This window comes from Micropterus dolomieu, linkage group LG14 (assembly GCF_021292245.1).
Source record: "Micropterus dolomieu isolate WLL.071019.BEF.003 ecotype Adirondacks linkage group LG14, ASM2129224v1, whole genome shotgun sequence".
NCBI lineage: Eukaryota > Metazoa > Chordata > Actinopteri > Centrarchiformes > Centrarchidae > Micropterus > Micropterus dolomieu.
Window position 1 is genome coordinate 16658826 of NC_060163.1, and position 27032 is coordinate 16685857.

General features: G+C 41.6%; 2 protein-coding genes across 10 annotated transcripts in view; both read right to left on the reverse strand.

Annotated features, from left to right (window-relative positions):
* The window catches only part of LOC123982769 (calcium-activated potassium channel subunit alpha-1), a 107979-nt gene extending 91363 nt beyond the window's left edge, over positions 1-16616 (reverse strand). For 4 of the 8 annotated variants that reach the window (XM_046068599.1, XM_046068602.1, XM_046068601.1 and 1 more), the window contains exon 1: positions 15700-16615. In XM_046068599.1, coding sequence (XP_045924555.1) covers positions 15700-15933 — 234 coding nt within the window. In that variant the 5' untranslated portion in view covers positions 15934-16615. Of the gene's footprint in view, positions 1-15699 lie in introns of all 8 variants that reach the window. The other 4 variants (XM_046068598.1, XM_046068605.1, XM_046068603.1 and 1 more) reach the window with 2 other exon arrangements.
* Positions 16617-17468: 852 nt separating this feature from the next.
* The window catches only part of LOC123982903 (disks large homolog 5-like), a 32467-nt gene continuing 22903 nt past the window's right edge, over positions 17469-27032 (reverse strand). For both annotated transcript variants that reach the window (XM_046068861.1, XM_046068860.1), the window contains exons 24-33: positions 26763-26930; positions 26395-26578; positions 25777-25925; positions 25176-25346; positions 24498-24685; positions 23368-23511; positions 23013-23140; positions 22433-22542; positions 20709-20818; positions 17469-18524 (exon numbers count right to left, since the gene is read on the reverse strand). In XM_046068861.1, the coding sequence (XP_045924817.1) occupies positions 18421-18524; positions 20709-20818; positions 22433-22542; positions 23013-23140; positions 23368-23511; positions 24498-24685; positions 25176-25346; positions 25777-25925; positions 26395-26578; positions 26763-26930 (1456 nt within the window). In that variant the 3' untranslated portion in view covers positions 17469-18420. The remainder of the gene's footprint in view (positions 18525-20708; positions 20819-22432; positions 22543-23012; positions 23141-23367; positions 23512-24497; positions 24686-25175; positions 25347-25776; positions 25926-26394; positions 26579-26762; positions 26931-27032) is intronic.

Here is a 27032-nt window from a genome sequence, read left to right on the forward strand (position 1 = left end):
GGCAGCACCACTTAAGTAAGGGAATAAACAAATGAGTGTCTGTAACATACATACAATTGGGTGTACATTTGTGATTAGATAACAAGGGCATCTGCTTGCCAACAGTCTAGTTAAGAAAGACGGATGGTAAATTAACTGAAATCCTTTACTTAAGTTAAAGAACAAGACAGGCGATATGCTATATTTTTGTCACTGGCAACAGATCCCTTGAAAAGACAAAGATCAGCAGCGCATTAATGTGGATATCAATATGTTTCGACTTCCCCAGCTTTCAGTGTCAAGCCCATTGGTTCCTAATGAAGACGTAAATATGCACAAACGGCTCACATATAGCTTCACTTAAAAAAAAAAGTGAATAATTTCCTAAAACTGCTGGGCATTGTAGTGTTTTGCAAATGTTACATCAAGAAGGAGCAAATTGTGTATTTGTTGGAGACAACTTTTAGCCACGGATTTGGTGTGCTAGTGAGTATTTATGGCAGCAGGACGGTGTATATGGGATCAACTTAAAATAAAACTACAGTGAATCGGGATGAAGGGAACATGTCATCTAGTGCAACGGTGTTTATAGAGAATTAGTCTACTGATATTTTGGCAAACTTATTCTTCTTAGAGCCCCACTGTTGTCCATTTACATTACATTTACATTTATTCATTTAATGTGACGCTTTTATCCAAAGCGACTTACAATTGCTTTTTATGTCAGAGATCGCACACCTCTGGAGCAACTAGGAACTAGCAACCACCCTAACCAGTCATCCAAAAATCTATTAATTAGCGACACTATTGCTCTAGCTTAGTGTTTCTCAAGGGGGGGAGGTACCTAGTTCCTAGGACGATGGGGGGCACTGGAAGCAATATTTTGGAAAGGGGGGTGCTGAGCTGCTTTTGTGGGGAGTTTGCAACTTAAAACCTGCCAGTGTAGTCCAGTTTAGTCCACTGCGACTGGACGAGACGGTATTGGGTTTACCCCTTCGGCACGCCTGCGCAGTACTGAGAATTTTAGTCTACGCCCACCCACAGCGTGGGCCTCTTCTACATCCACACCTTGTACGTACACACACACATACACACACACACACACACACACACACACACACACACACGGTGAGACCCAGCCGTCGGCTCCCATTTTTCTTCAGCACTGAGCTGTCTAAAGAGCAGAAGATTTGTCTAAAGAACAAAGACTTTCCAGCCGGAAAACAAGAAGAACGATGTCTCCCATGTCGCCCCAGAGCAGGGCAAGATGCCACGGCTTCTGCCACATGGGCTACATCGTGCTGGGTGATCTCCGTCCCCGCTGCGAGGCGTACCTCGGACCGGAGCACGCCAGCCGAGCGTTCACTCTCGGTTCGCACTGACTGTTCTGTGCCCCCACCCCCCCGGAAGAAGCCCTCGATCTGTTGTTGACGGAAGAGCGGGAGTAGGATGGCTCCACTCTTCCCATTCACGGCTCTCCGAGCGGCTCCTCGCTTCCCCCGTTCTGACCTCCGATGACGCTGCCGTCGACGCTACTAGGTTGCCGCGGTGAGGTAAGCTAACGGATAGCTAACATGACGCTCACATGCGGTCTGCCTGGATCAGCCGACCAGGGAGACCCCATGTGTCCACGTTACACCACATTAGCTGCAGCTAATGACATTTAGCAACTGGTTTCATTGCTGCTGGCCAACCCTTGTCGGTCAGAGCGGACCACTGGTAAGCTATGGGTCAATAAAAAGCTGTGTGAAATCTTGTTGCTCCTTTTTGTGGAAGTTGTTGAACAAATGCTGTCTGTGCCTGTCTCAGTCGGACCAGCCACACCAAGCACACATTTCCCACACTGTGTGAGCCAGCTGCCGTTAGCCAAGTGGCTAACCTGCAGCTTGAAGCTCAAACCAACAAGCATTACACTCTGTTCACGATCAGAGGTCCCTTCATACACCCCTCCCCACAGAAACTGTATGAGCCCACGACAGCGGACATTCGTTTTGTGTAGACATACACACCCGGTACAGATACTTTTCTGACGAAGAAATCCGCCGGGCAGTGTGTGATGCTGTTGACACTACGCACGTTCCCCCGGCAGTGCCCAGCTGCGAGCTTGTGCATAATCACAGCATCAATGGCACGACCAAACACAGGAGGACACCCAACAGACCCCTCTGACTGTGTGTGAAGGTCCCTCACGATGTGGCCCGCACCCCCCCCCCCCCAGGTGGAGCGTGGAGGGCCCTGGTGGAGTAAGTGCTGGCTCGCCTCCTCCGGTGGTCGCGCCTTGCCGTCAGATTGACGGACACATGCCCGCCAGGTGCCAACTCTCCTGTTCGGTGGAACACGGAGGTTGCTGCCTGCCAGGCCCCCCCCCACGGCCGGCATCCCCATCCTTTGAGGGGGCCCCTCCCCCATGGGTCGTGGCTGGGTAACCCCCCACGCATGTTAACAGTGAAACAGGAGTGTGTGCGCCAGGGAGACTCTCCTCCATCGACTTGAAGGACACGTACTTTCCTGTGTCTGTCATTCCCGGACACAGGAAGCTTCTGAGGTTTTCATTCCAGGGCGCCCAGTACCAAATACAACCGCCTGCCCTTCGGTAACTCCCTGGCCCCGAGCACTTTTTCCAAGTGTGTTGAGAAGGCCCTGGAGCTACTGCGGCGGTCGGGCATCAGGGTCCTGTTTTATCTGGACGACCTGCTGCTGCTGGTGCCGCCCTGGGACAAAGCGGTGGTGCAGACAGCCCAGCTAGTCGCACACCTGTCTTACCTGGGCTTTACAGTGAACTGGAAGAAGAATGCTCCTCTCCCCTCCCAGAGACTCACCTACCTGGGCGTGGTACTGGACTCCTCTTTCCGGAGAGCGCGGCTCTCTCAGGAGAGGATGGATGCTCTGGTGGAGCTGCTCCGCCGTGTTGTCCCTCAAGCAACGGTGGCAGCTCTGTCGGTCATAAGGCTTCTGGGCCTCATGTTGGCAGCTCACGTGGTGGTCCCCCTGGGCCTTCTCCATATGAGGAGGCTGCCGCTTTGGTTCGTCCGCCTGCGTGTCGACCCGGTGAGACAGAGGCCCCTGATCTGGGCTACTGGCGGGTCCCCCTTTCTCTTCGATCCGGGTTCCCCTGGGCAGGGTCACGTCCCATATCTCGGTCTGTGGTAGAGCCGCAATGACTCTCCACATAAACGCGCTGGAGCTCCTCACAATGTGGAAGGTGATCTTACATTCTCCCCTCTGCTGCTGGACCAGCACGTGCTCCGCACCGACTACAGGGCCGCGGTGGCCTACATAAACTGCCAGGGAGGGGTGCGCTCGGCGCAGCTGGTTGGTCTGGCCAGGCGGCTGCTCCTGTGGGCGCACACTCACCTGCTCTCCATCAGAGTAGAATACATCCCTAGCGTGCTGTACAGAGGGGTGGACATGTCGAGGGGGGGCCCTTGGCCAGACGAGTGGCACCTCCATCCCGATCTGGCGACCAGATCTGGCTCAAGGTTCGGCAGGACAGAGGCGGATCTGTTTGCCAACAAGGACAACGTCCCCTGTCTCCAGCGGTTGCTGGCGGGGCAGCCATAGAAACTCCCTTGGCGTGGGGACGCTATCTCTCAAGCGAGGGGGTGCGATCAGGAGTTACCCGCTCTGCTGAGAGGCGACACCTGGAGGGCTAAGCTGTCTCCCGGGAGGTGGTTTGCACCATCCAGGGGTCGAGGGCCGCCTCCACTCAATCCTCTTACTCCTCTGGTCGGCTTTCCATCGCTGGTGTCTGGACCAGGGGACGGACCCGGTCGCCTGTCCGCTGCCGGCGGTGCTTTCGTTCCTCCATTTGCTCATGGACGGGGGGCTGGCGTTAAGTACAGTTACATTTCGTCCTGTCACGAGGGCTTCGGGGACAGGACTGTGTTCTCCCACCCCCTTGTGAAGCGTTTCCTTAGGGGGGTGCGGAGGCACAGGCCAGTGACGTGGCCTGTTGCCCCACAGTGGGATTTGCTGCTGTTTACGCGCCTTAACCCAAGCCTAATTCCTTTTGGCTAAGGTTGCCTTGCTCCTGGCTCTGACATTGGCCAAGAGGGTCAGTGATCTGGCTGCCCTCGCTGTGGCTCCGTCATGTGTCAAGATTTAGGGCGAGGGCAGCTTGGCTGTTCTGCGCCCTAACCCGGCGTTCATGCCTAAAAGCATTACGAACTCCTTTCGGTCGCGGGTCATCACCCTCTCGGGTTCTTTTCCTCCCCCCCATGGGTCGGTGGAGGACGCCACGTCCCACCTCCTCTGCCCGGTGCGAGCACTGTCCTGTTATGTGGCGCGCAAGCCGCCTGGCGCGCGGGGGCCCCCCCAACCAGTTTCCCAACTTACGCATGGGTCGGTCCTCGGCCTCCCATGCAGTGCCATCGGTGCTCGCGCGCATGCCGACACCAATGATGCAGTCAGAAGGCGACTGGGTGGCTCATTATGGCTCTGGGCAGGTGGCTCGCGTTGAGGCGTTGACTCATCCTGCTTCGCCTCTAACCCAATAGTGATAGCCTTAGAGGGCGAAGCCTATACGAAATAGAACAGGAGTTACGTACTGTAACCCGGATTCTATGAGTATAGGCGCAGCCCTAAGTTGAAGGCCTCACTGGACCTTGGTTGTCAGTGCTGAAGAAAAGGCATTTGGGAGCCGATGGCTGGGTCTCACCGTTGGATATATACAAGGTACGGACGTAGGAGAGGCCCACGCTGTGGGTGGGCGTAGACTAAAATTCTCAGTGCGGCGCAGGCGCGCAAAAGGGGTAAACCAATAGCAAAAGCCTTAGAGGGCTGCGCCTATACTCATAGAATCCGGGTTACAGTACGTAATCCCGGTTAGTTTTGTTTTCCCCCGGCATGAGCACCTCCTCGTCTCATCCAGTTCTGTGTCTGTCAGATGGTCGAGGGGATACTTCCAGCGAATCACTAATGTAATGCAGTATAGGGCATGTAGTACAATATTATGAATTCTCTTTAAACAGGCTAATGACGTTAGTCTCGTAAAATTACAACTTTTTTTTTCTTTACTTGTCAGAGAACACAGATAGGCTCTGTGGGAGAGATTCTGAATGTGCAGAAAGTTTTGAACATGAGCAGATAAGTTACAGCGTTTCCCAAGTGTTAATTTATTTGTGGCGGCACGCCGCAATATCAACGCTGACGCCACATATTGATTTTATTGATTGATTGAAATCGTAGTTGATTGCAGAGCACGGAAGCGTATTCGCACAGCACATTCTCTCGCTCGTCCCTGTCTCTCTCTCTGAACACCGCTGCACAAATCAGTCCAACACAACCCTGTCAAGACCCAGCTTTAAAAAAATTGTTATTAGCAAGCATGTAAGGAGCCTAGCTAATAAGGAGAGCTGAGTTAACGTCAGAAAACAGCTGGGTTTTTGAGGCTAGCACGCTGTATATAGCTGCACCATATTCTCATCATTCTGTGGGAAACACCAAGTTATGATATGTTATTAATAGGTGAGCTAATAAAGTCCAGTCAAAAACTGAATTAAAATGGATTCATTTATCACTGAGATGAAAAGGGGCCACAAACACATTTAAATAGGTTACTTCCCCACAAAAGAGGAGATTTAGTGTGTTGACTCAGCAGGGACGATATTAATTAAGTTGATCTACAGGAGAAAAATATTTAAAAGCAATAAGAATGCCTGAGAGACATATATACATATAGACATTATATATTTTGAATTGTCACCTACCACCTGAATTTCCACCATAAATTGGTGCAGAAAAGGCAGAAATTCGAGCATAATTTTTTACCACAATGCAGGAAATTAAGTGTTTAATGTTCAAAATCTTCTGGGGGAGGACCCCCATACCCCCCACTTATTAAGTGACCACCCAAGAAAACAGTCTCTGGCTTCACACACATCACACATTCACTTACTAGTTAAATATAATTACTTTTCGCATGGCTTTTTTGTTACCGGGGAAAATAAATCATATGTTTGTCATTCAATAATGTGTTTTTCCATGTTTATAACAATAGTAACAACAACAACAAAAAATCAACAATATTCAGGGAAAATAGCAAACATCTTTTTGGATGGGGGCGGTAAGGGACCTGGATAATGAATTGTTTTTGAAAAGTGCTCTACAAATAAATATTATTATTATTATTATTATTATTATAGGGGGCGCTGGCCCAAAAAAGGTTGAGAACTACTGCTCTAGGTGATATGCTCCTTCATTACAATGAGTCAATCCCACATATTTGCTGCTGCAAGCAGGACCCTGTGTATTCATCTGAAAATAGTCCCCAAAAAATGCACTACTTACATTGAGTGACGTTTGTTTAAAACTACAATGGTCAGCTGTTTTAGGAAACTACTGAGCTGTTTTAGAAAGTATTTAGAAGACGTCATTAGCCTTGTTGGGAGAAAGGTGCAAACCTTCTTATACAATCAACATTTCTACAGCAGCTTGTGTAAAATTAGTTTCTATTTGACACCTTTTAATGTAAAAATGGTTTCAGCATGGTATTCCATAATAGTGCCCACCTACACGCCACACATTTAAACCATCTCCATTATTATTACTAAAGAGATGGCTACACAAAGAAATTCAATCATGTTCGGAGCCATTAGTCAGAGACAAGCAGATCACCAGCAGGCCATGTTACACTTCGTACAGGCTGACCAGAGCCCAGCAGCACTAACCTGATAACACCACAGTATAATAACATGTCCAGTTCACTTAGAAGCTAATGCAGCCAACAAGATACAGGAACGGAAAAATCTGTCAAACTGAAATTCAGAAATCAGAGGCAACAGGTATCAGCTGTTTCCAGGCAGTGTTTTCCCTTATTTATTTGCACTCAGTTTAGTTTTAATTTTGGTTGAGTGTAGCGTGTTTTGCTATACTAAAGTGTGTAAGCAGCCACTTCTGCAGCAGTTATTTTACACTGCAAACCAAACAAGTGAAACTTCCCAAGGTTACATCATTCATTTTGAAAAAGGAAATCTTATCAGACTGGTCTTCAAACAGAGCCTCTGCGGGAATTTAAGTTAAATCTCACTTTTGAATCCCCTTAAGGAGATCAGGGTGGGTGGCTCAGATTGTGGGTTAGAGACTAAAATGGAAAAGAACATGCTGTGTGCCTTGTCGGTCAGCAGTTAAACTGTTATGGAGCATAAAGCTATAGGCCTTTTGTTTACTGAGGTGAACTGGCAGTAACAACCAACGGTGCTGTGTCTTCCCCATGACAAGATGCGCAGACTGAAAGGTAAAAGGCCAAGGTACAGTGCAAAAAAGAAACTAGTTCGAACTATGAGTCATCTGACAACACAAACAAAAGTGTTTACAGATGTTCCAAACGTTCACACTCTGTAAGTATCCACATACCTTTGGACAGTCTTTCCTCAAAGCATTCATGTGGTTTTGTTTGTAGAGTCAGAAGACGTTGTGTGAAGAATGAAAAAAGAGAGTTTGAGAGAGAAGATCTAACCATGCCTACTTCCTCACCTCCACAAACCCAGTCAGTCACTGCATGCGAAGCTGTTCAACCATCCGCATTATGACCCCTTGGCAGTCCCTACAATACACTGACACCATATGATGAAAATATCATAGAACGGATATAGATGAACCTATTTCACTATATGATATCATAAATAAAAACTAAGGAAAAGTTGGAAAAAATACAAGATTCACATGGATGCGAAATATATTACTTTAGGAATATTATATTGACTTTAGAAATTACATACAAGAATCCAAGTAGTTATAAGCTCGCTGTAAAAAAAAAAAAAAATAAATCACTGAACCTGAATGGATCTATAATAATAAGTAAGGAAGGAAGTAAACTAGTGCTAAGGATTTTTTATTTATTTATTAATGTTTCAGTGCTTGCTGATATGCAGTCCTGCTGAATAATATAATGCATTATCTGCTGGCTTCATGAAATATAGCAGGCATAATCAATAACAAATTGAATGTTTAGGCTTGTTATATTTATGGCCACAGAATTCAAATTGGTTAAATAAGCCACTTAATGAAATGAGAAACTAAAAACGGCTTAGTGGACACATTTTGTTATTCCCAGATGATGGAGCGAGTGCTTTTCCTCAGATTTCTGGCAGGTGCTATTTGTTTGTCTAAAGGCTGATGGATCTCAGAGTTCTTTTCGGATGTGTGGTTGAGTCTGTAATAAACATTTGTCTGTGTTCAAACATGGTCGTACAAACAAGTCCAGGTAACAGGGCCACATGTTCTTAAGCATCTAAAATGACAGAAGAAAAGAATGGTTCTATAGAAAAACGAGGATTGCTGCATCTCTAGATAAAATCCAAGACTAGGTTCACATTTTTATTGATGATTTGGCAAAAAAAAAAAAATCTGTTGTCTAGTCTGGCAATTACTGACATAGTGTAAAAATAACAGAGAGGATGAACCTTGTCATGATTGTCTTAATTTAAAAGGGACATTCCACTGATTTTACACATAAAGGCCAGTTTACTGGTCATGGAGAGTGCTACGCATCCTTTAAAAACAGTTTTATAGTTTCTTCTGTAGCTCCGGAGCAGAGCTCTAAAGTCAGAGAAAATTACCCTGATGTCATAGTGATGTCATCAGGGTTCTCTTGATTTAGGAATGAGACTCCAAATATTTGGCTAAAACCTGCATCATAAACTGGGGGCACAGAGTTCAAAAGATGAACACTTAACAGGCAGGGTTCTAATGAGAGATGCTATCTAGTTGCATTATGGGAATTGTGTTTTTGAAGATTGACTCATACTAAGGACAAAGAGTTAAGTTATACCAGTCTCTGCTGCTTTGACTTTGAGTGTTTGTTTTTCAATCTGCATAATTCTCGCAACAAGTATGTTCAATATTAAATCCAAAGTCCAGTCAAACCCAGGTCTGGCATGATTGATACTCTTCATATAATTAATTTAGTCCAGATGTGGATGAGGGCTCTGTACATTTAAGGTGTTCTTGTTCAGATCCATTTCTCTTGTTGATAAATATAATTATCTACTTGATAAATATAAGATGCCGGTATCATGTTTGTTTTTATATCTGAAGAGCTCATTGATCTTAAAGCTGGAGTAGGCAATTTATTTCAGAAGCATTTCTGTTATATTTGTTGAAATTCTTTTATATCCTGAGAGCAATCAATAAATCAAATGTTCTGAAATAAAACTTAAAAAAAAAAAAAAAAAGGTATCTGTGGCTGTAGCAGGACTGTTATAAGCATGGCCAATCATTCCATTTGTTGTGAATTAAATTATTGGCTGGCCCCTGTCCACCTGCGCACACTCTGCTCGTGCCCTCATTGGGCCTTTCCGAAACTAGACCCTCCCCACTTCCACTCCATCACAGCGTGTACTCTGGTTGAAGTCACCCTCACAGCCAAAACGAGCTCCCTAAACAGCATGGGGTAAAAATACAGAGGGAAAGTTTCAGATGAACTTCCCTCTCTAGCGTTACCGCTGCACTCACTGCTATCACACATTTATCAAACAAACAACAGTTGTATTAAGATTCAGGATTGATGTTGAGGAAAAGTGTATTTTGCAATTACGAAACTGAAACCATTTGTCATTTATCTTATGTATGAGTGTAAATGTACCAAATTATTTTGGTTCAGCTATTAATTTATGAAAGAGACATTAGGCCTCATTTCTTTTATGATAAGATTTAGATATTTTGGAAAAGATTGGACTATATATTGTGAACTAATTTTTCTCATATGGAAAATATTACATTCACAAATTGCCTAAAACCCCCCACAAATACAACATTTAAAAATAGAAATCAAATATTATATTGAAGCATTATATGGTCTAAAGAATAGTAAAGCAATTAAATACAGATTCAATTAAAAAAAAAATTGCATTGTCTATCAGACAAGAGACAATATAACCATTAGGCTACATTATTAACCTGTGTATGGTGATATAGAAATGTTAGTGTCACTTCGGAATTTAAAAATCCTACATGTGTATAGGCGTAGTCACACGGAACTCACATTTGAAAGGAGGTTTCTTCATCGTACAGCAAAGGTTGTTACACCCCTTCAACAAGCCAGCATCAATGCTCACTCAGCATTGGAGGGTTTATAACCCACTACCACTCTGTGCTCATTGATGTGTTTTAGAGGGATGGCTTTGGAGAGAGGCCTGAAGGCAGGGGTGGGGTTTTTTTCAGTTGGATACTTTCAAAATATAGCTCTTTCTCCAACGTTACCTACCCTAGCTTTGAAATATGTAGTGTTCCTGGCATCCCCAGGTGAAAGCCTTCATCTTATATATGTATGGCGCTCTTTTTCTACATGTCCAATGAAGATCTGAGGACCAAAATGTTATAATTAAAGTAAGTACAAGTAGTGGACAGTGTGCAGGATTCTTTGTTTTCTTTCCAAAGCAATATTTTTATGAAGTGTTCGTCTTTTTGACTAACACAACTCTATGAAATGGTCCCTGTTTTAATGAATTAAGTGACACAGGCTGTGTTGACGGAAGTGATGGCCATTAAGTAGGCTTAATTGGCATCACGCTGTTATACCCCAGCACTTTAATGACTAAATCTAAAAGTGTACACTGAAAACACATCGGCCATGAGATTTTTTTAATGCCATAAAGGGAGATTACGGATTCAAGATTCATGACATGCCTCTGTCCAATTAATTCTTTAAAAGGGTCATGTGGCAGATTTCATCTTAAGGTCACATGCAGCATTGTGAAGATGGAGAGCTGTATTTTTTAAATTAAAATTTCCAGTTCCTTCTTGCATGAAAACACTGATTAAACTATAATAATAAAGTGTATTATACGTACTTACTTCAGTAGTTTTAGCTACACATCAAGAGGGTTAAACGATCTTCCAATGGGCTTTATTTTAATGAAGTTAAATTAGACGGGATACATTTTTAACAGCAGCAGACACTAGAAAAGTACATGTAGTCATTATACACATTCAAGCAGCACATCTCCTTTTTGTCACTTTGATCAATGGTCTGTGCCTCCAAATTTAGGTTTCACTATCTCGACTAAATCTAGTCCTCCTGACACCAGAGGTCATTGATCAGCACTGTTAGCCTATTCTCAGGATCCACCATGATCATTTCTCAAAGGGCGAGTACATTAAACTAGAATAGAACATGTGGCTTGTGACACAATTCCTGCAAAATTGGATACATTATTTAAAAATATATTCATATAAATCACATTAATAATAAATCAAGACATTCTCAGAGGAGGGAAAAGTTCCTGAAATATCCAAGTCTCATAGCTGATCTATAACTCCATCAGCTGTGTGAAGAAAGACTGTATCACATACAGAACTTGGCCCCATGTCCAAATAAATCAACGAATCACTGAATGAATACAATAATTTGGTTCGTATCTACATGAGTGTAAACATCCAGGAGCAACTAAGCTTCCAGTTAGCTGCTACATTCAGCTCAGGTGTGAGGAATGTAATGTGGAATTTAAAATTGGATATTTGAACTAGTTGAGATGTTTATACAACAGAGAAACAGTGAAAATCAGCTAGAGAGATCTGTGAAAATGAACTATCTGCACAAGCCAGTAGAGTAACTTCTTTTTACGACCAGTAATTATGTGGGATTTCATTACAAATATTAAAACAACTACATACATAGATAAACTGTCTTGCATCATTATTAAGTACATCTTTTGTCTTCTTGACTGACAAAAAGCAGCGACTCTGGCACCATCGAGATGTTTAACATTTGTGTAAATCTGAGACCTATGGGATTCCAGATGGTACAATGACAGCCAAGCTGCAGCACGCTGCTTATATTATGTAATGTGAGTAGCTAATACTTGCCTAACCAATTACACTGCCAATTAAAATACATTACAATGAATTTATGTCCTTCCTTTACAAAAGAAGACTAGCAAATGAAAATTGACTACACTATTGTAAAAGGACTGAGGGTCTAAGCGTTAAATAAATGATGGTGCTTCCTCTAAGTTCATATTGATGTACAACATGTCATGCGTTCACGTGCTCCCAACTAGAGAAAATGAAATGGACACTGAATTTCAATTGTATTTTTTCAGTTTGTGTTTCAGAAACATTGTATAAAAGTTTTACTTGTTGGCATTGGGTATATGTGTGTGCTCAGATGTGTCTGTGTGCAACAGAGAGACAACAACAAAGTGCCACGCAGCTATTCCAACTTTCTGACTCGTAATTACCACCATTCGATCGTGAGCACACGTCTCATATTTACAATATTTCAGACGGCACTTAAAAGCACCATGAGAGTGACTTTCCATCTGAATCGTTCTACCTCTAACCTACAAACATACAACCAAATACATAACGTGGATAAACTGAATAATGAATAAATACAAATAAATCAATTTAGATTATAGATGAAAATAATGTTTACTGTGTTCACCATCTTAGTTTAACAAGCTAACATTTGCTAATGATCACTAAACACAGTACAGGTACAGTACAGTACAGCTAGGGCTGATAGGAATGTCAGTTTTGCAGATATTTAGCCATAAACCAATGTATTGGACACAAATGTTGAACTGATAATGGCCCTTTATGAAAAAGTGAGAGAATCACCAAAGTCTCCAACGCAACAGACCTTTAATATCTAGCAAATATCACGGTAATCCACCCAATAGTTTAGAACAAAGTGGATGACACTGAACCACGCTGCTAGAGTGGCTAATAATATGGCGTGGAGAGGGGCCTCTTTCAATACTGCCGATACACAACACTTTGGCCGATACCACATCTACATTGTGAACAGCATGTTGGATTATGTGGTGTCTCAAAGTTCCAAAAGATCGCCTGAACACAAACTGAACAAACTCTAAAACACATTGCCTCAAAGAAACATGCTCACTGTGAGTCTGAAAAAGGACTGGGAAGCTGCCACCGCTCGTCATCCTCCCATTGTGAGTACAGTGTCATTTACAATGAACACAATTTCTCTCTTCCACCCAGATAGATAATAGCACTCATTCATCAGAACCCCACAAAACGACAAGTTTCATCAATTATCCTCAGACTGGGAAGGCAGAGCCACAGAGATGGAGGCTCAGTCTCTGAGACACGAGCACTGTCAGAACAGAAGAGAACGGGGCAGCGGATGCCCCGCAGACGGGAAAATGAGCTGAAAACCAGAAAAAGAGGAAACGATTTCACACCCATCTATGAACAATGCACTCAAAGCTCCATGTTTGGGCTGCTAATGACATGCACAGACTGGGAGGGGGTGGGGAGGTGTTCCTCCAACACAACCTGCCACATCTCACAGCCTAGACAACTGCATAACAGAGAGAAATTTACTCTTATAATGAAATCCTTTGCTTGCTAGTTGCTTAGCAACAAAAACACTGATTCATATGGCACATACCGTATGCGCCTGACGCTGCATTTCTGACACTTTGGAAGAAGGTTGATTCTTGGATGAGAAAGAGAAGAGTGAGAAGAGACAGGGCAAGAGTTACAAAATGAATGCCAGGAGAGCAAAGAGGCAGAGAGGGGAAGATTGAAAGTGAAAGGATGACCCCGTCTCTGGCTGACTCCCACAGAGTAGCACAACAGGTTGGTGGAGCTCACCAGCTTCACTTGGCAAAATGTGAACAAAAACACAAAATCTGACTGCTCTCTTGTATTCACACAGTGTTCGACTGCGGAAAGCAAGAACCTCACCCTGATCTTCACAGATGTATGTTCTGTTCCATTTCTGCACATCTATAAATAAAAATTTGAATGCATGCTGGTGGATTATACTAAATATTTCAACTAGAACTGAAATGCTAAAAGCCAACTGACGGGTCGTTGGTTTATGACATTTATCAGCATTTTCGGGCATTTTAAAGACTAAAAGATGAACAAAACAACCAAAAATATATCAGCGGATTAAACTCTGATGAACTTCATCGTTAGTTGCAGCCCTAATTGTAACCAAAGCACAGAAATGATACAGACGTCTCCCTTCAAAAGGTCAGCACCACCCTACATGCAGCCTATGCGTTTTCTCCTCCAACTCCCTGCCTGTCTGTGAGATGAATGCACAAGCATTAGCTAAAAAAAATAAACTGCTCCATCTCTAGCACCTGTATCAGCTAGACCATATTTGTCCTTGAGCATGAGGGGAAGGCTACAAAGTTTAAGATACAAATCTGAAACGGAGCCCAATACAACAGAAAAACGGCATGACAGTTTTTTCCCCTAATGCAAGACTGGGGCCGGCCCTAAGCAGATGATGTCGTAACAATGGTGAAGCAGAAAATCTAGTGGCAATATGCCTTAAATGTTATGAAATTATTTCTGGGGATTACACTGTGGCATGAGTGTTAAACTCCACACAGACGCTACAGACACACACCACCGGCAAGAGAATGTCTGTTGGACATGAAACAATGTATGACCAGTGTAGCAGCAGCTGACGCGCTGTGTGTCCTGAACGGCCCAAACTATTCCTGACTTTTGGAAACGTGTCAAACAAATGGTGCTGCACGGTTCACTGGAGGGTTTCAAGCTGCAAATAATAATAATGAACTCAGACTATGTTGATAACAACATAAATTATGGGAAATGATAGGGATGACATTTTGCCAATCCTTTTGTTATACATTGACTTGTTTTATATGTTTTCTTCATTGCCCACACCTTTTTCTTCAACTTGTTTATATTTTACATTGATTGCTACAAAGCACTTTGGTACTTTGTACTGAAATGTGCTATACAAATAAAGCTTGTTATAAAATTACATTTAACATTTGTCTTAATGCAAGAATCTGACTTGATCAACCTTCCAATCTTAAGTCCTTAATAATTTCTGCTTCAGTCTTAAAATATTAAGGGAGGGTCAGCAAATTACAAAAGAAATGTGTCTCCAGCCCATTAAAATGGGTGGTGAATTGAATTGTGTTTTTGATGGTCCCACCACTGAATAATAACATTTAAAAATGTTCAGCAGCAACACCTTTTTCCAGATAGTGTCCCTGTTACTCTGATTAATTCATAGAACAAGCTATAAACACATTCCATTGGGACAAATTCTCCAATAGGAAGTAGTTCCAATGCAAAATGTTAACAGGGATGTCTGTGGATTATCTGCAATAACAGGATGTTGTTTCTAGAATGCAAAAAGCCTGGGCAAATAAAACCAAAATGATCTGCATGACTAGAAAATGTGGGTGAACCCACCCTTTAAATATTCCATTATTGACAATATAACAATTCAAGGGAGTACAAGGGAGATAAAACATTTAAGATTAGAATGAATAACATCCTGCTTGTATTCATTCTAATCTACTATGATGCATTTTATGCTAATAGGGTTGCTTTTATTCAATCAAAAGACAATGAATATATTCAAATAAATAGTTATGCAAGAAAAGCAGATAATGCTTGTAACCTGCTTATGTGTTGGATCATTTTCAAATCAAGCTACTGGAATATAGCAGGTGGGCCACCAACAAGTGTCAGCTGCACTTAGGCTATAACTGAAAGCCTGCAGTATCTACAGCAAGAGTGAAATCATTTTAGTACGGACTAACGGTATCCCTTTCTTACTTTTTGTGACATTAAGCCAAGAGTAGAGTTAATTATTCACTGTGGTCTCTGTCAAAGGGGCCTTAACAGAGATTTAATTATGAGCCCGTTTCATAAGTCAAACTGGCTGGACACATTGTCACGCGCTGGCTGTCATACAAAACCCCGTCATTTTTGAGATGTGGTTGCTGATGAAATAACCGGACTTACCTTCTTCTTGGTGTTACAGTGGCAGCACACAGTCCACAGGTATTTGAGAGTTCTCCACAGGAGGATTATGAAGAGACCCCCAAAGAAAGTGACCATGGAAGAGGCGAGGAAAGCCCACCACATCCGCTGGCCGTTGCTGTCACAGGGCACATCTGATGAAAACGGGATGATCACATTCATCTTGGATATGTGGATGGACGGGTCCGGGTTGAATTTATCCCTGTTCTTCGGCATTATCGGCTTCTGGTCACCTGCCAAACCCCCCAAAACAATCAACTCAACAGGGATTCAGGCGCTTTGGGGAGCTCCGGCCAGCGCCCCCTGATGCCCCAGCGGCACAGCCATATTAAGTCAACCACCTTCCGCTGCTCTCAGCCTTCTCATCTGGCTTTACCAAGGCAAGGACGTAAAAGTTTAGTCGACAGCAGACGCAAGCACAATAATAAAAACTTCTTTTGAAATGAAGGCGTCAGTCGTGCGCCTCACGGTGCGCGTTCATGGCTGGAATTGCGCGTCATCCTTTTATCTGTGCGTAAAAATCTCGTTTTCTTGCAAACTCCGCAACAAGTCACGATTTCCTCGACAGTCCTGGCGGATTAAACTATATAAGTATTATTTCTGTTGTGTTGAAGAGGCGTGTTGTCCTCACCAGTCGATGGATTCACTCGCTGCTCCACCTTGTTTAAACAGCGTAGCTTCCAGCAGGTCCGCTACTTCGGCTCCGCAGCGCGCACTGTTGAATGCGCGCCTCACGTTTAAGGTCGCAGTTTATCGCTGTATTTTTATAATGAGAGGTCGTTTAAAAAGAAAGAAGACAATTTCTCGAGTACGGGAGCTGCTATAGCTTTTCTCGCTCTCTGGCGGTAGCCTGTCACGTCCATTTGTTGGGAGATGGCACAGCAGATTTACAGGTAGAGAGGGGGAGGAGCCATCAATAGCAGACGTCGATGGTGATCTGGAGGTCTGGTTATTTATAGTGACCGCTTCATCAATTTTTGACGATTGTAACTTTGTGGTTACAGTCATCTTACTTTGAAACTATCAGTTATGTGGTGACATTTCAAACATAGGCTACTTTTTTAATATAAGGAATGAAATGTTCTGAAATTAAAATAACGACTTAACTACTTTGTACTAACTAACTCTGTACTTATCTGTTTTTAAACATATAGAACTCCCATACTGTAGCCTTTTTGTTTTAAATAACAGGGTTCACGTATAGTCGACACTGATTCAGACATTATGTAGGCATTATCTACAGAGATAGAATTTCTTTAGATGTCCTAGCAAAGTATAAACTTTCTATTTCTATTGTAAAATTTCATGTTTACATAACGTGTGTATTTAGGTTTGATAAAAACAAACCCTCCTGATTGCATAAACCTAAAACTGCATAACAGCAGCATCTCCAACATATTTCAGCACTTGTAAAGAGAATCATGCGTGTTCAAGCGTTTGCAATATAAACAATGTGAAACTATATCGACTGAAAAGTTGTTCAATAAGTCAAGGAATAAGAGTATTCTTTCTAGAACAGGCAGCTATATTATAATGTAGTGTGAAAAGTGATTTAAAAAAAAATAATCTCAACCTTTCTCACCTGCAATAGTGGTGTGCTCCCCCTAGTGGATAAAAGGTGCATTGATCTTTGAGGTCCAACTTGTCCAGTATTTTCGCTTGCCAAATATAAGGATGCTTTGTGAATCATCTTAGAAGAAACTGAACACTTTGTTCAGTGTATATTTCAAGGAAAATACAGACAAATTGCATACAATTAACAGTACTGTTTTTAATATTAACCAGGGTAATATTAACCTTCATTAGCAGGACCTGACCTAAAAGTGTTTCATCCAACTTGTACATGAAATGTTAACGTGATCTGATGAAAATCCAAGGAGGTGCATGTGAATGGGTTTAGCTGACAGCCAACCATGAACTAGAAATGCAAATATCCCTTCTTTAAAAATCCACTTGACAAAGAGGAACAAGTATTGGCAATACCAGTAGAACACACAAACTGGGACAATCTGTGGCGCAACAAACATACCTGCAGTGTGATTTATGATGGAAGTTGTAGTGTTAATAAATCCAAGAATGGAGTGTAATTAGCACATATTTTTAAGCTTGGCACAATAGTATTTTGAGGATTGAAATGATGTCAACAGAGAAAAAACGGAACAATAATGTGAAGATAGGAAGCAAACTTGCCCCAAAGCCTCTATAAATAATGACATTAATTGGAAAACATTATCCTTCCTACTAACTACATTTATATAACAAAATGTTCATAACCAACATCTTTGATTTGATTAGATAAATTAAATTGCAAGAAAATATGTATAAATATAGAGTAGGGAACACAGTTATCCACTCTCCATCTTCACTTCAAGAATAAAGTCTTCAGTTTGCATCGATGCAGACTTCCTGTGGTACCACATGTTCATGGGACAAAGACATTAAAAGGAGTGCTACTAGATGTGAAGGAAAATAAAACATTCAAGTATTAAATGCTAGTGTAAACAAATCTATCTGTAGTACAGTAAATCACCATTGTAGTGGGAATAGTACATGATCGTCATCATCACTGCTGATATTGCTATTTGTGAGAAAGCATTGGAGTTAACCATGATGTCTGTTAATGTACCGATTCTTTGTGTCCCATAATAAAAATCACATCATCTCGAGTGTTTTCAGAGTGGGGTGTGGTGTGAGGTGACATTTCTACGGTGCTCCATCTGGAATCCATAATACTTTACTCTGTTCCTGCTCCACGATGGTCATGATCTGAGTGCAAATGTAGGAGACGCTGCCTCCTTGGACTACGCCTGCAACACAGTGGGGGTGGGGAATTAAAAAAAAAAAAAAAAAAAAAAAAAAATCAAATCAGGTAATTTTCTAACATTCCAAAAGGTTGAAAAAAAATGGTAAAAATGTTGGGCTACAACTAATGATTATTTTCTTGATTAAAAGTACTTCACCAATTTAGCATTGCACTCCTACAGCACTGTCAGATTCATGATGGGAGGTTAAAAAAAGATAATAAATCAATTTATTCCATGCATTCTTCTTCCTTGTCAAAACCTGATGCCTACATTTCCCACAGTGCAACTCAACCACCACCAACAGTTTCGGGCAGAGATTTGGGCGTGTTATGCTAGCAGCAGCTATTGTAGCCTTGAGCCGCTAAACACAAGCAGAGATGAGGAGTGCGCTGCAGATGCCTGTTAAGCTCACTTCTTTCTAACTCCACACACCCAGATATTTTTTCCATTTTCAAAATTGTAGTCTTTAGCCACAAGTGATGTATAAAATCATCAGAGTTCCACTTTACAAAAAAAGCAGCAAATCCTAACTAAGAAGCTGAAACTCTGAAATATTTGGTATTTTTGCTTAAAAATTAGAAATGAAAAATACTGATTATCAGAAAAGTACCAAATACATTTTCTGCTGATCAACTTAACTGACTTATTGGTTCAGCTCTAGAAAAACAAAAACACATATCACAAGTTCCCAGAACCCAATGCGACATCTTCATTATGCTTGTACTGTAAACTCAGCATACTGCATTTTCGATAATATACCAAAACCTTGTTGATCAATTTTCATCTAATCGTTTTAGAGCTATAAACACTACGAATGTTTTAATGGACAAACGGGACTGTGGAGCCAAATTATATACATTCAGGACTTTGGAGATTTAAAGTACAACAGGGATGTGATCAGCTCCACTTCATGCCATCTACTAGCAGATACTCAGACTTATTAAACTGCTCAGAATTACAGTTCTTATTGTGTGCAGAATTTGGCCACCTCTCCCTGTTAGAAGGGATCAGCGGCATAATGTGTCTATTTCAAAAGTCCCTCCCCATAAATCGCCTCCTTTTATAGAGGCATTAATCAGCTGGACAGTTGTGTGTCTCAGACTGGCTGCTGCTCCAGATACCAAAACTTTTTAAAACTTATCTGTGAAAAAACACAGAGATACTGTGCTCCAGAAACCTCAGATACCCTCTAGTGCTGGTGCTTGGTTAAACTAGACCACATTATAATATTACATTTTGCTACCATGACTTATTATAACTGGGTTTGCTAGATGGGTCTCTCATTTCATTTGTGTATTCTGTTCATTTTTATCCGAAGGGACCCTTACTATGTAACAGGTTCTGCCTTAAAATGGGCCAGTTCACCTAAATACCACTTAACCCTGACTCTATTAGTGCAGTCAACTGCTGAGGTTTCTGCTTCCACCCCAATACTATATATTTATTATTCTGTTGTGCTTAACGAATTCTTAAAAATTACATTTGAAAAACTCAACTAGAATCTTGAATTTATGCCAGGTGATGTCTACATCAGCCCCCAAAAAAAAAAACTGTGGGGATGTGAAGCATCGGGAAGAAAATAAGCATCAGGGGACAACGATTTGCTGTTTTATTCCCTGTACTTTGTCACAGTCAAAGACTATCAATGCTGTGTGCAGAGGTGTTGGCATGTCAGAGTGTCTTTCGTGTCATTCCAGTCATGAAAGATTACACTGCTCAATGTGTAGTCTGACAGGTCCCTCTAATCTGATGTAGCGCTCATCCCCAAAGATATACAATAAATGTTGTCAAGTTGTAGACTAATCCAGGGACCTTACTGTGGGCTGTCCTCAGTGACTTCTGTTGATTATTTTAAGTAGGACATTTTTTTCAACGCTTGGACAAGCACAAACTACATTCACCTCCATTGCAGTGAGGTAGAGCAAGAAGCCTCAGCAGTAGATATAAAAATTCTGTAGATTAAACTAAAACAACCTGCATGGATAAACCTTTATTTACATACTGATGTCCAGCCCTCCGATGACTCTCAAATGATTCATCATATACACATTTAGTTCTCCAGTCAGTACATTAACAGGACACTGCAGATGTCTCTATCAGCTGAAAACAATACATTCTTACAGTAATATCTATCTCCATCCAGCTATCTTTAGCACCTCAGAGAGAAAACAAGTAATTTCCACCAACCTGTGAAGAAGCGGCTGTATTCCTGCTCTACTTTCTGTGCCGCCTCATACTGCTCCTTGGAATGTTTCTGTGAGAGTCTATCCCGCAGGTACAAAGGATCTTTCTGCTCTCTGAAGAGACAACATCAACGCCTGTCAGCATCCTTGAAAATCTCCCTTCACACAGAGATTCATAAAAAGGCACAATACCACTATGTGGAAGGAGTCAGGTGTCTATACCAATAAATCATTTTTTAAAAATAACTTCTTCAGATGAGATTTTAAGATTACACCGAATGTCCACACATTATACACATTATACATACGGTATGATAGAATTGAGATATTGTACTGGTTTGTCTGTTAGCCTTGACAGACACAGAGCATTTATAAGCTCTCTCTACTACAAACCCTTTCAGCCCACTGTTTCTCACCATATCTGCAGTCTTACAAAGTCATGTGACTACTCGGCCTTTAGTCTCTGACCTAACCTAGAATCACACTCCCATCTTTCCCTGGTACTCCGTATGCAGTTAACATATACATACACACGTCTGCTGATACCTCCCAGAGCATTAAAAACCCATGGAGGAGCTTGAGCTGCAGCTGGCAGGCAGGCAGTGGGAGGTGTGTTTGTGTGTATGTGGTGGCTGCGGCGGCTGGGGAGGGGTCAGCAAGTGTTTTAGCCACCCACGCCACAAAGCGGAGCCACAGGCCCTGCAAGCTCTCCCTAGACAGCTGGCACTCAGCTGATGACAGCAGAGGCTTAGCAGGAATCAATCTCCACCATGTTTGCCTGCTGCACCACTTCACAGATTTTTGGGCGTGGTCGTATGTCCGCGTGTGGCCGAGAAAGCACGTTTCTGCCGGACGTGAATGTGTCTTTATTTGTGTATGCGTGCATAAAAGACCATGCTGAGGTCTGAGCAGATTTAATCTTCCCATGCCATTACAAATGAAAAAGCAGTGGGGATCTTTGAAATATCCACATTCATCCTATCAAAACCCTGGCAGGTGGTGGAAGAGAGCAGGCTGTGGCTTCTGAACTAATGACACTGTGATCAAATCAGGTCGATCAGTTAGCTTTTGTTGTGTCTGCAGGATGAATATGATTATGAATGCAGCAGATGTCAATTCTGTCTTGTCTCAACAGGAAGAAAAAAAAAAAAAAAGACAAGAGTAATACAAAAATTATATTTTTTGGAAGGAGAACTGGAAACAACACAGATGGGAGCTTTTTTTGGAGGAATGTGTAGCTTTGTCACTCTAACATCCATCTTCTTGACCAAAACACTAAAAAGCACAAAAAAATTAAAATGTATGCTAAATAAACTTGTGTACAACTGTTATATATGGATCCATTATATATGGATCTAATGTCCAATTTGTTTGCTGCAAAATAACAGAAGGTAATTAAATTAGATGCTACAGACACTACTATGTATGTTGATGATTTGTGTGGATTAATATTTTGTATCTTGATATCACATTGGGCCTAAATTCTTTAAAAAATATTTAATTCTCATAAAAACAGCCTCCAGAACCAAAAGCCTTGGATGAATGATTTTCTCAGTATGCCGCAGAAGGATCTGAACTTTAAGTGAAGTTGAGTAAACAGCAGTGGCACAAAAAATACAACGCACGTTTGACATTCACTTGACATGTTTTCAGGCAAGAAAAAAAAAAATAATAAAAAAAACCCTGAAACAAACATCTTTTTTTTTAAAAAGGCGTGGGATTACTCACTTTATCTGCTTGGCATTTTTGTAGCGAATGAATATGACGATTGGGTAGATGTGAACGCTGTGAAGACGTTCGATGGCGTGAGGGGCAATGTCAAGTAAACAGTGACAGTCCTATGAGAGAAAAATGACAGCAACAAAAGACTGCATGAGAAATGGGGGATGGTTCAAAGCAGAACATTGCAAAGAAATATGCCCAAATGACTTATATTTGTCTTCACAATGGTTTTGGATGCATAAGTTGACATTAAAGCTGCATTTTGGAGTTATTGAACTCAAAATCCATCCAGTTGGTTGTAAGATATGTAGGCACAGGTGCTTGACTCCAAATTCATTTGGTCAATTCATAGTAAAACAACATTAAAAAGTAATTTGAAGTTATATTCTTATCCAATTGGCAGTTCAGCCATTTTGTATTTTAGACAATATTATGTATACAGATGTGCTCTTAAATACCATCAATCTATATGGACTTTGCACCTACAGTTAAGTCAACAAAACTCAATTGCTATCAATCTTCAAGTCCAGAGATGTCACACTGATAGCCCTGGTATGGAGTATAATCCACTGTGAGATGAATTTACCTTCTCTGTGATCTCTTTTATTGATGCGACAGTTGTCACATCAAAATGGCCACTCCTCCGTTTGTAGTCAATGAACACACAGTCCTTTACTCCGCGCTCTATCGCCTGCTGAGATGCCTTCATAATCTCTGTAAGTAAAATCAATGTACAAAAAAAGGTAATTGGAATAATTCACCCTGATTTAGTTCACTGTATTTGTTACATTAATTTCACAATCTAATCTCTAAACTAAGTAGCTTGCAGTGAAACCAATCTCTACAGTATGAAACCAATGATACAAACCTGATGGACATATGTAAAGTGCTTCATAAATAAATAAACTAACAACAGATTGGCTCTGTGTGTATGAGCTTACCAGGCAGACAGCGACAGAACATGGCAGGAAACTCCTTCACCAACAGGTCTTTACTGGCCTCCACTAGTGGTCCCAAGATCAGCACTGGTCTGGGGGAAGAGCACCCAACCCTCTGAACTCGCTGGTACATCAGGCTCACTCCGTCTATGCAGGAAATATAGAAATACAATTCATTCCAAAACACACACGCCTGCAATAGAGATACAGCTGCTATTTAATAAGCACAGTTATGAATTTATGCATCCTGGGAAAGGTTCTCTTGAGCCAATGTGTTCTGTATAGCAGCATCATGCTTTTTTTTGATTTAGGTACCATACAACTTCAGTTAAAAGCCTAGTCCCAAAAAGGGACACCTGTCCCCTTTGCTGGCCTGGCGGGGCTACACATTTAAAATAATAAATGCAGGTCTCAATTAGAAGCCTGGTGTGGTTTTAAAAAGTTATTTGGATGTATTAAACCTCTTGAAGTCCACCGTCCCCAGCTCGAGCTAGTTCTAAGCGGTTTAGATCTCACATACAAATGTAAATGTTTAAACTTTAGTTAATATGGACATGCTACATATCGTTAGATTGGATAGAGTCTCCACACTTCATTTTGCGGTTTCATACAGGTTGAAATGAACAATTTGATAGTAGCCTATGTCTCATCCTTATTGCATATTATTATTATTTTTTCTATGTTTCACATTAGATACATTTTACTGCTGCGGATAAAAATCTTCAAAATATCAACTTTTTAGTAACTGAAATTATTCTCTAAAACTCTTTAGTGTCAAGATTTCAGTGCCTGAAATTATGGCTGTTTTTCAAACTCTTTTTCCTTAAATTCTCTCTCCCGCTTTTATTTTTTTTCTTTTCCTCATAAGCTGGTGTGTACTCCATGAATCTGAAGATAACAAGATTCTCAACCAACACCGAAACCAAATTGGACTCTTCTTTACAATGACCACCTTTATTTTGGAAATTTGAGTATACCAGATACTTCTGCTAAGGAAAGGACACTGAGGTCATAAAGTTAACAATCTGATTACTGTATCAAAATTCACTCAAGAATCCATCATTATCGTTCACTCATTATGTTGCTTGCCTTGTGCATTTATGACAAATCAGCCTCAGTAGATGATATCTCACCTTCTGTGATGGGTAGAGAGTCTGTGCTTATGGCGTCCAGAGCCATCAGATCCTTCCCATCTTTGGATCCGCTGCGTTTGTGCTTCATCCTCCGGCGGAAGAAGGATCTCCGTGCAGCAGCAGACAGAGTCTTGCTGGTGCCGTTATCATCTTTCATATCGTGTCTCCTGTAGAGCTCCTGGTCCATCCTTATAGATATAAGACCACATTCACTTCATGAATCTGGATGTGTTCTTTTAGATTTATGAATATAACCACAAAGGAAACTAGAGCCCAACCAATATTGGGTTTTTAAGACTGATACCAATTTTGATATTTGAGGATTTTAAAAATCAGATAGATCGGCCGATATTCTTTTTTTCTTTTTAGAAATGCATAACATAAACAAAGATTATCCCTAACATTTGTTATGTGTAGTTATGAGACCTCTCCAAGATAACATGACGCAGTTTAAAAATAAACTTTTGTGGTGGATTTGTGGGTTAAACAGGTCTGTTGCCAACAGGGGAGTTGCAGAGTGGCCTCTGGTGGACAAACTTTGCAACAACACCACTCATAAACGTGATTTGAGAATCCGTCTTCCGTCTCTCTGTTTCCTGCAATTAGCTCATATCGGTGGATGATACTGGCATGCCAATTTTTCAGTTAGGCTCTAAAAAAACTATAGGCTGGACTTACATATATTTACTTGGAATCTGCCCCTTTCCCAGCTTCTGTGCGTTCTCATCAAGTTGCCAGGCCATCCAGTAGCCAAAATTGCCGTTTGGTAGCGTATCTTCAACATAAAGAATGTCATCTTTGTTAAAGCTCAGTTCCTGCTCGACCTCTGCCACCCTCTCATAAAGTGCTCTGAAAAGAGATGAACAATAAAGCAGTTATGGTAAATACATTCTGCTGACCTTCAAACAAGGACTGAGGACTGACAGAGAAAATTTCACAGTACAATATGAAGATCAAAGAGCCTATAAGATAGATTTGATGTTTAAGATTCAACCCTTTCATAGATTCACTCTTCAAAAACACAAAATTACCAAAATATGGTATGAGAATTCCTTTATGGAGGTTTTGTTGGGCCTCCATTATACAGAAGTTGTGGTTATGATGATTTGTTGGATACTGGAACAGATTTTTCATTTGTACACTTACTAGTCTTGTTTTTATGTTCTGATGACTTCAGTGCATGCTACAACTAGCTACAAACTCTAATGTGCTATACAACAACTAAAGTTTAAACATGCTTTGTCCCCAGTTTGGATTGTTTGAAAAACAGTTAAGGTACCTTATGTAAAATCCATCTCCATGGGACTCTTTGATTGCAGAGAGGTTGTCCACGCAGTTCTGGACCTTGAATGTGATTGTCTCAGCTGGTTTCAACATTTCCAGGTAAGCCTCTTCTTTAGTTTTGTTCTTCAAGCTGATGCCATTGTACTGTTTGAAAACATCAATTATATAGTTGACAAAAAGGACACCGGGCTCGGCTGCCAACACAGAATGACTCATCAATAAAAGCGAGCTAAACAATGCACAAAAAACAGCAGTTAGGTAATGGAACAAAATCTAAAAATGGAGCAGTTCTTGAACTTTGGAAATGTATAACTGCAGAGTGCTTTCATTCAGTCTCACCATCAAATTATGCCAGCTTCCTTTGTTACCGGTATATTTTAGAAAGAGGAGAAGTGATTGGCTTGGTGGTAGCACAGCCAAAAACAATTCATCAACAAGGGGTTATGCTCCTTCGACAATACAAGCCATGGCGTTTCAAATTTTGAGAGGTGCAACGTAATGTGGTAGGTTAAAATGGTAGCTACATGGAACTCCTAGGCCAGTACAAAAGGAATGCAGAGGTCAGAGGTTGTGTTAACACCAACCGCCCAAGAAATTTTTATTGTTCAGGTACCTCCAGTATCAAGTCTCCTGGCAGCAGGCCATCTGGACTCTTAGCAGGACTGTCGTCATCCAGACTCTCCACAAAGATGCCGTACAGGTTTCCTCCACAGACCTGAACTCCCAGCTCCGCTTGAATCCTCTTCAGCCTCACCAGCCGGAGCTCTGTAGCTCGGCACATACTCAAACCGGGAAGCCTGAAGAAAAACTTCAGTCAAGCTTTGAATTTGTCTGTCCTTAATGCCACTACAATGCCTACCAATAGCTTTAAAGTTCAGCTTTAGTAAAACAAAATGTGAAAAAAATGTCACATATGAAATATTAACACACACTAAACATGAAATTAGCTGCATTAGTGATAACAGAAATGTGTTCCAGTACTTCCTGAAGGAGTTGTGAGGGCTGGTGGCAGGAGTAGTCTGTTTGGATGGCGGTGTCATGGTGCCCTCGTCCTGCTCACTCAGCGTATCGACAGCGGAGTGATTGTCTGGGGTGGTGGCTCCGCTGTCTTGGGGAGTCGGCTGGCTGTTGATGGACTCCATACGAGAACTAAGGACAGGAGTCAAAAACTCTTTGCTAGATTAATTAAAATAAAAAAACGTAGTCATTGAGTTTCAGAAATAATGTCAGTCTTAAAAAAAAAAAAAAGAA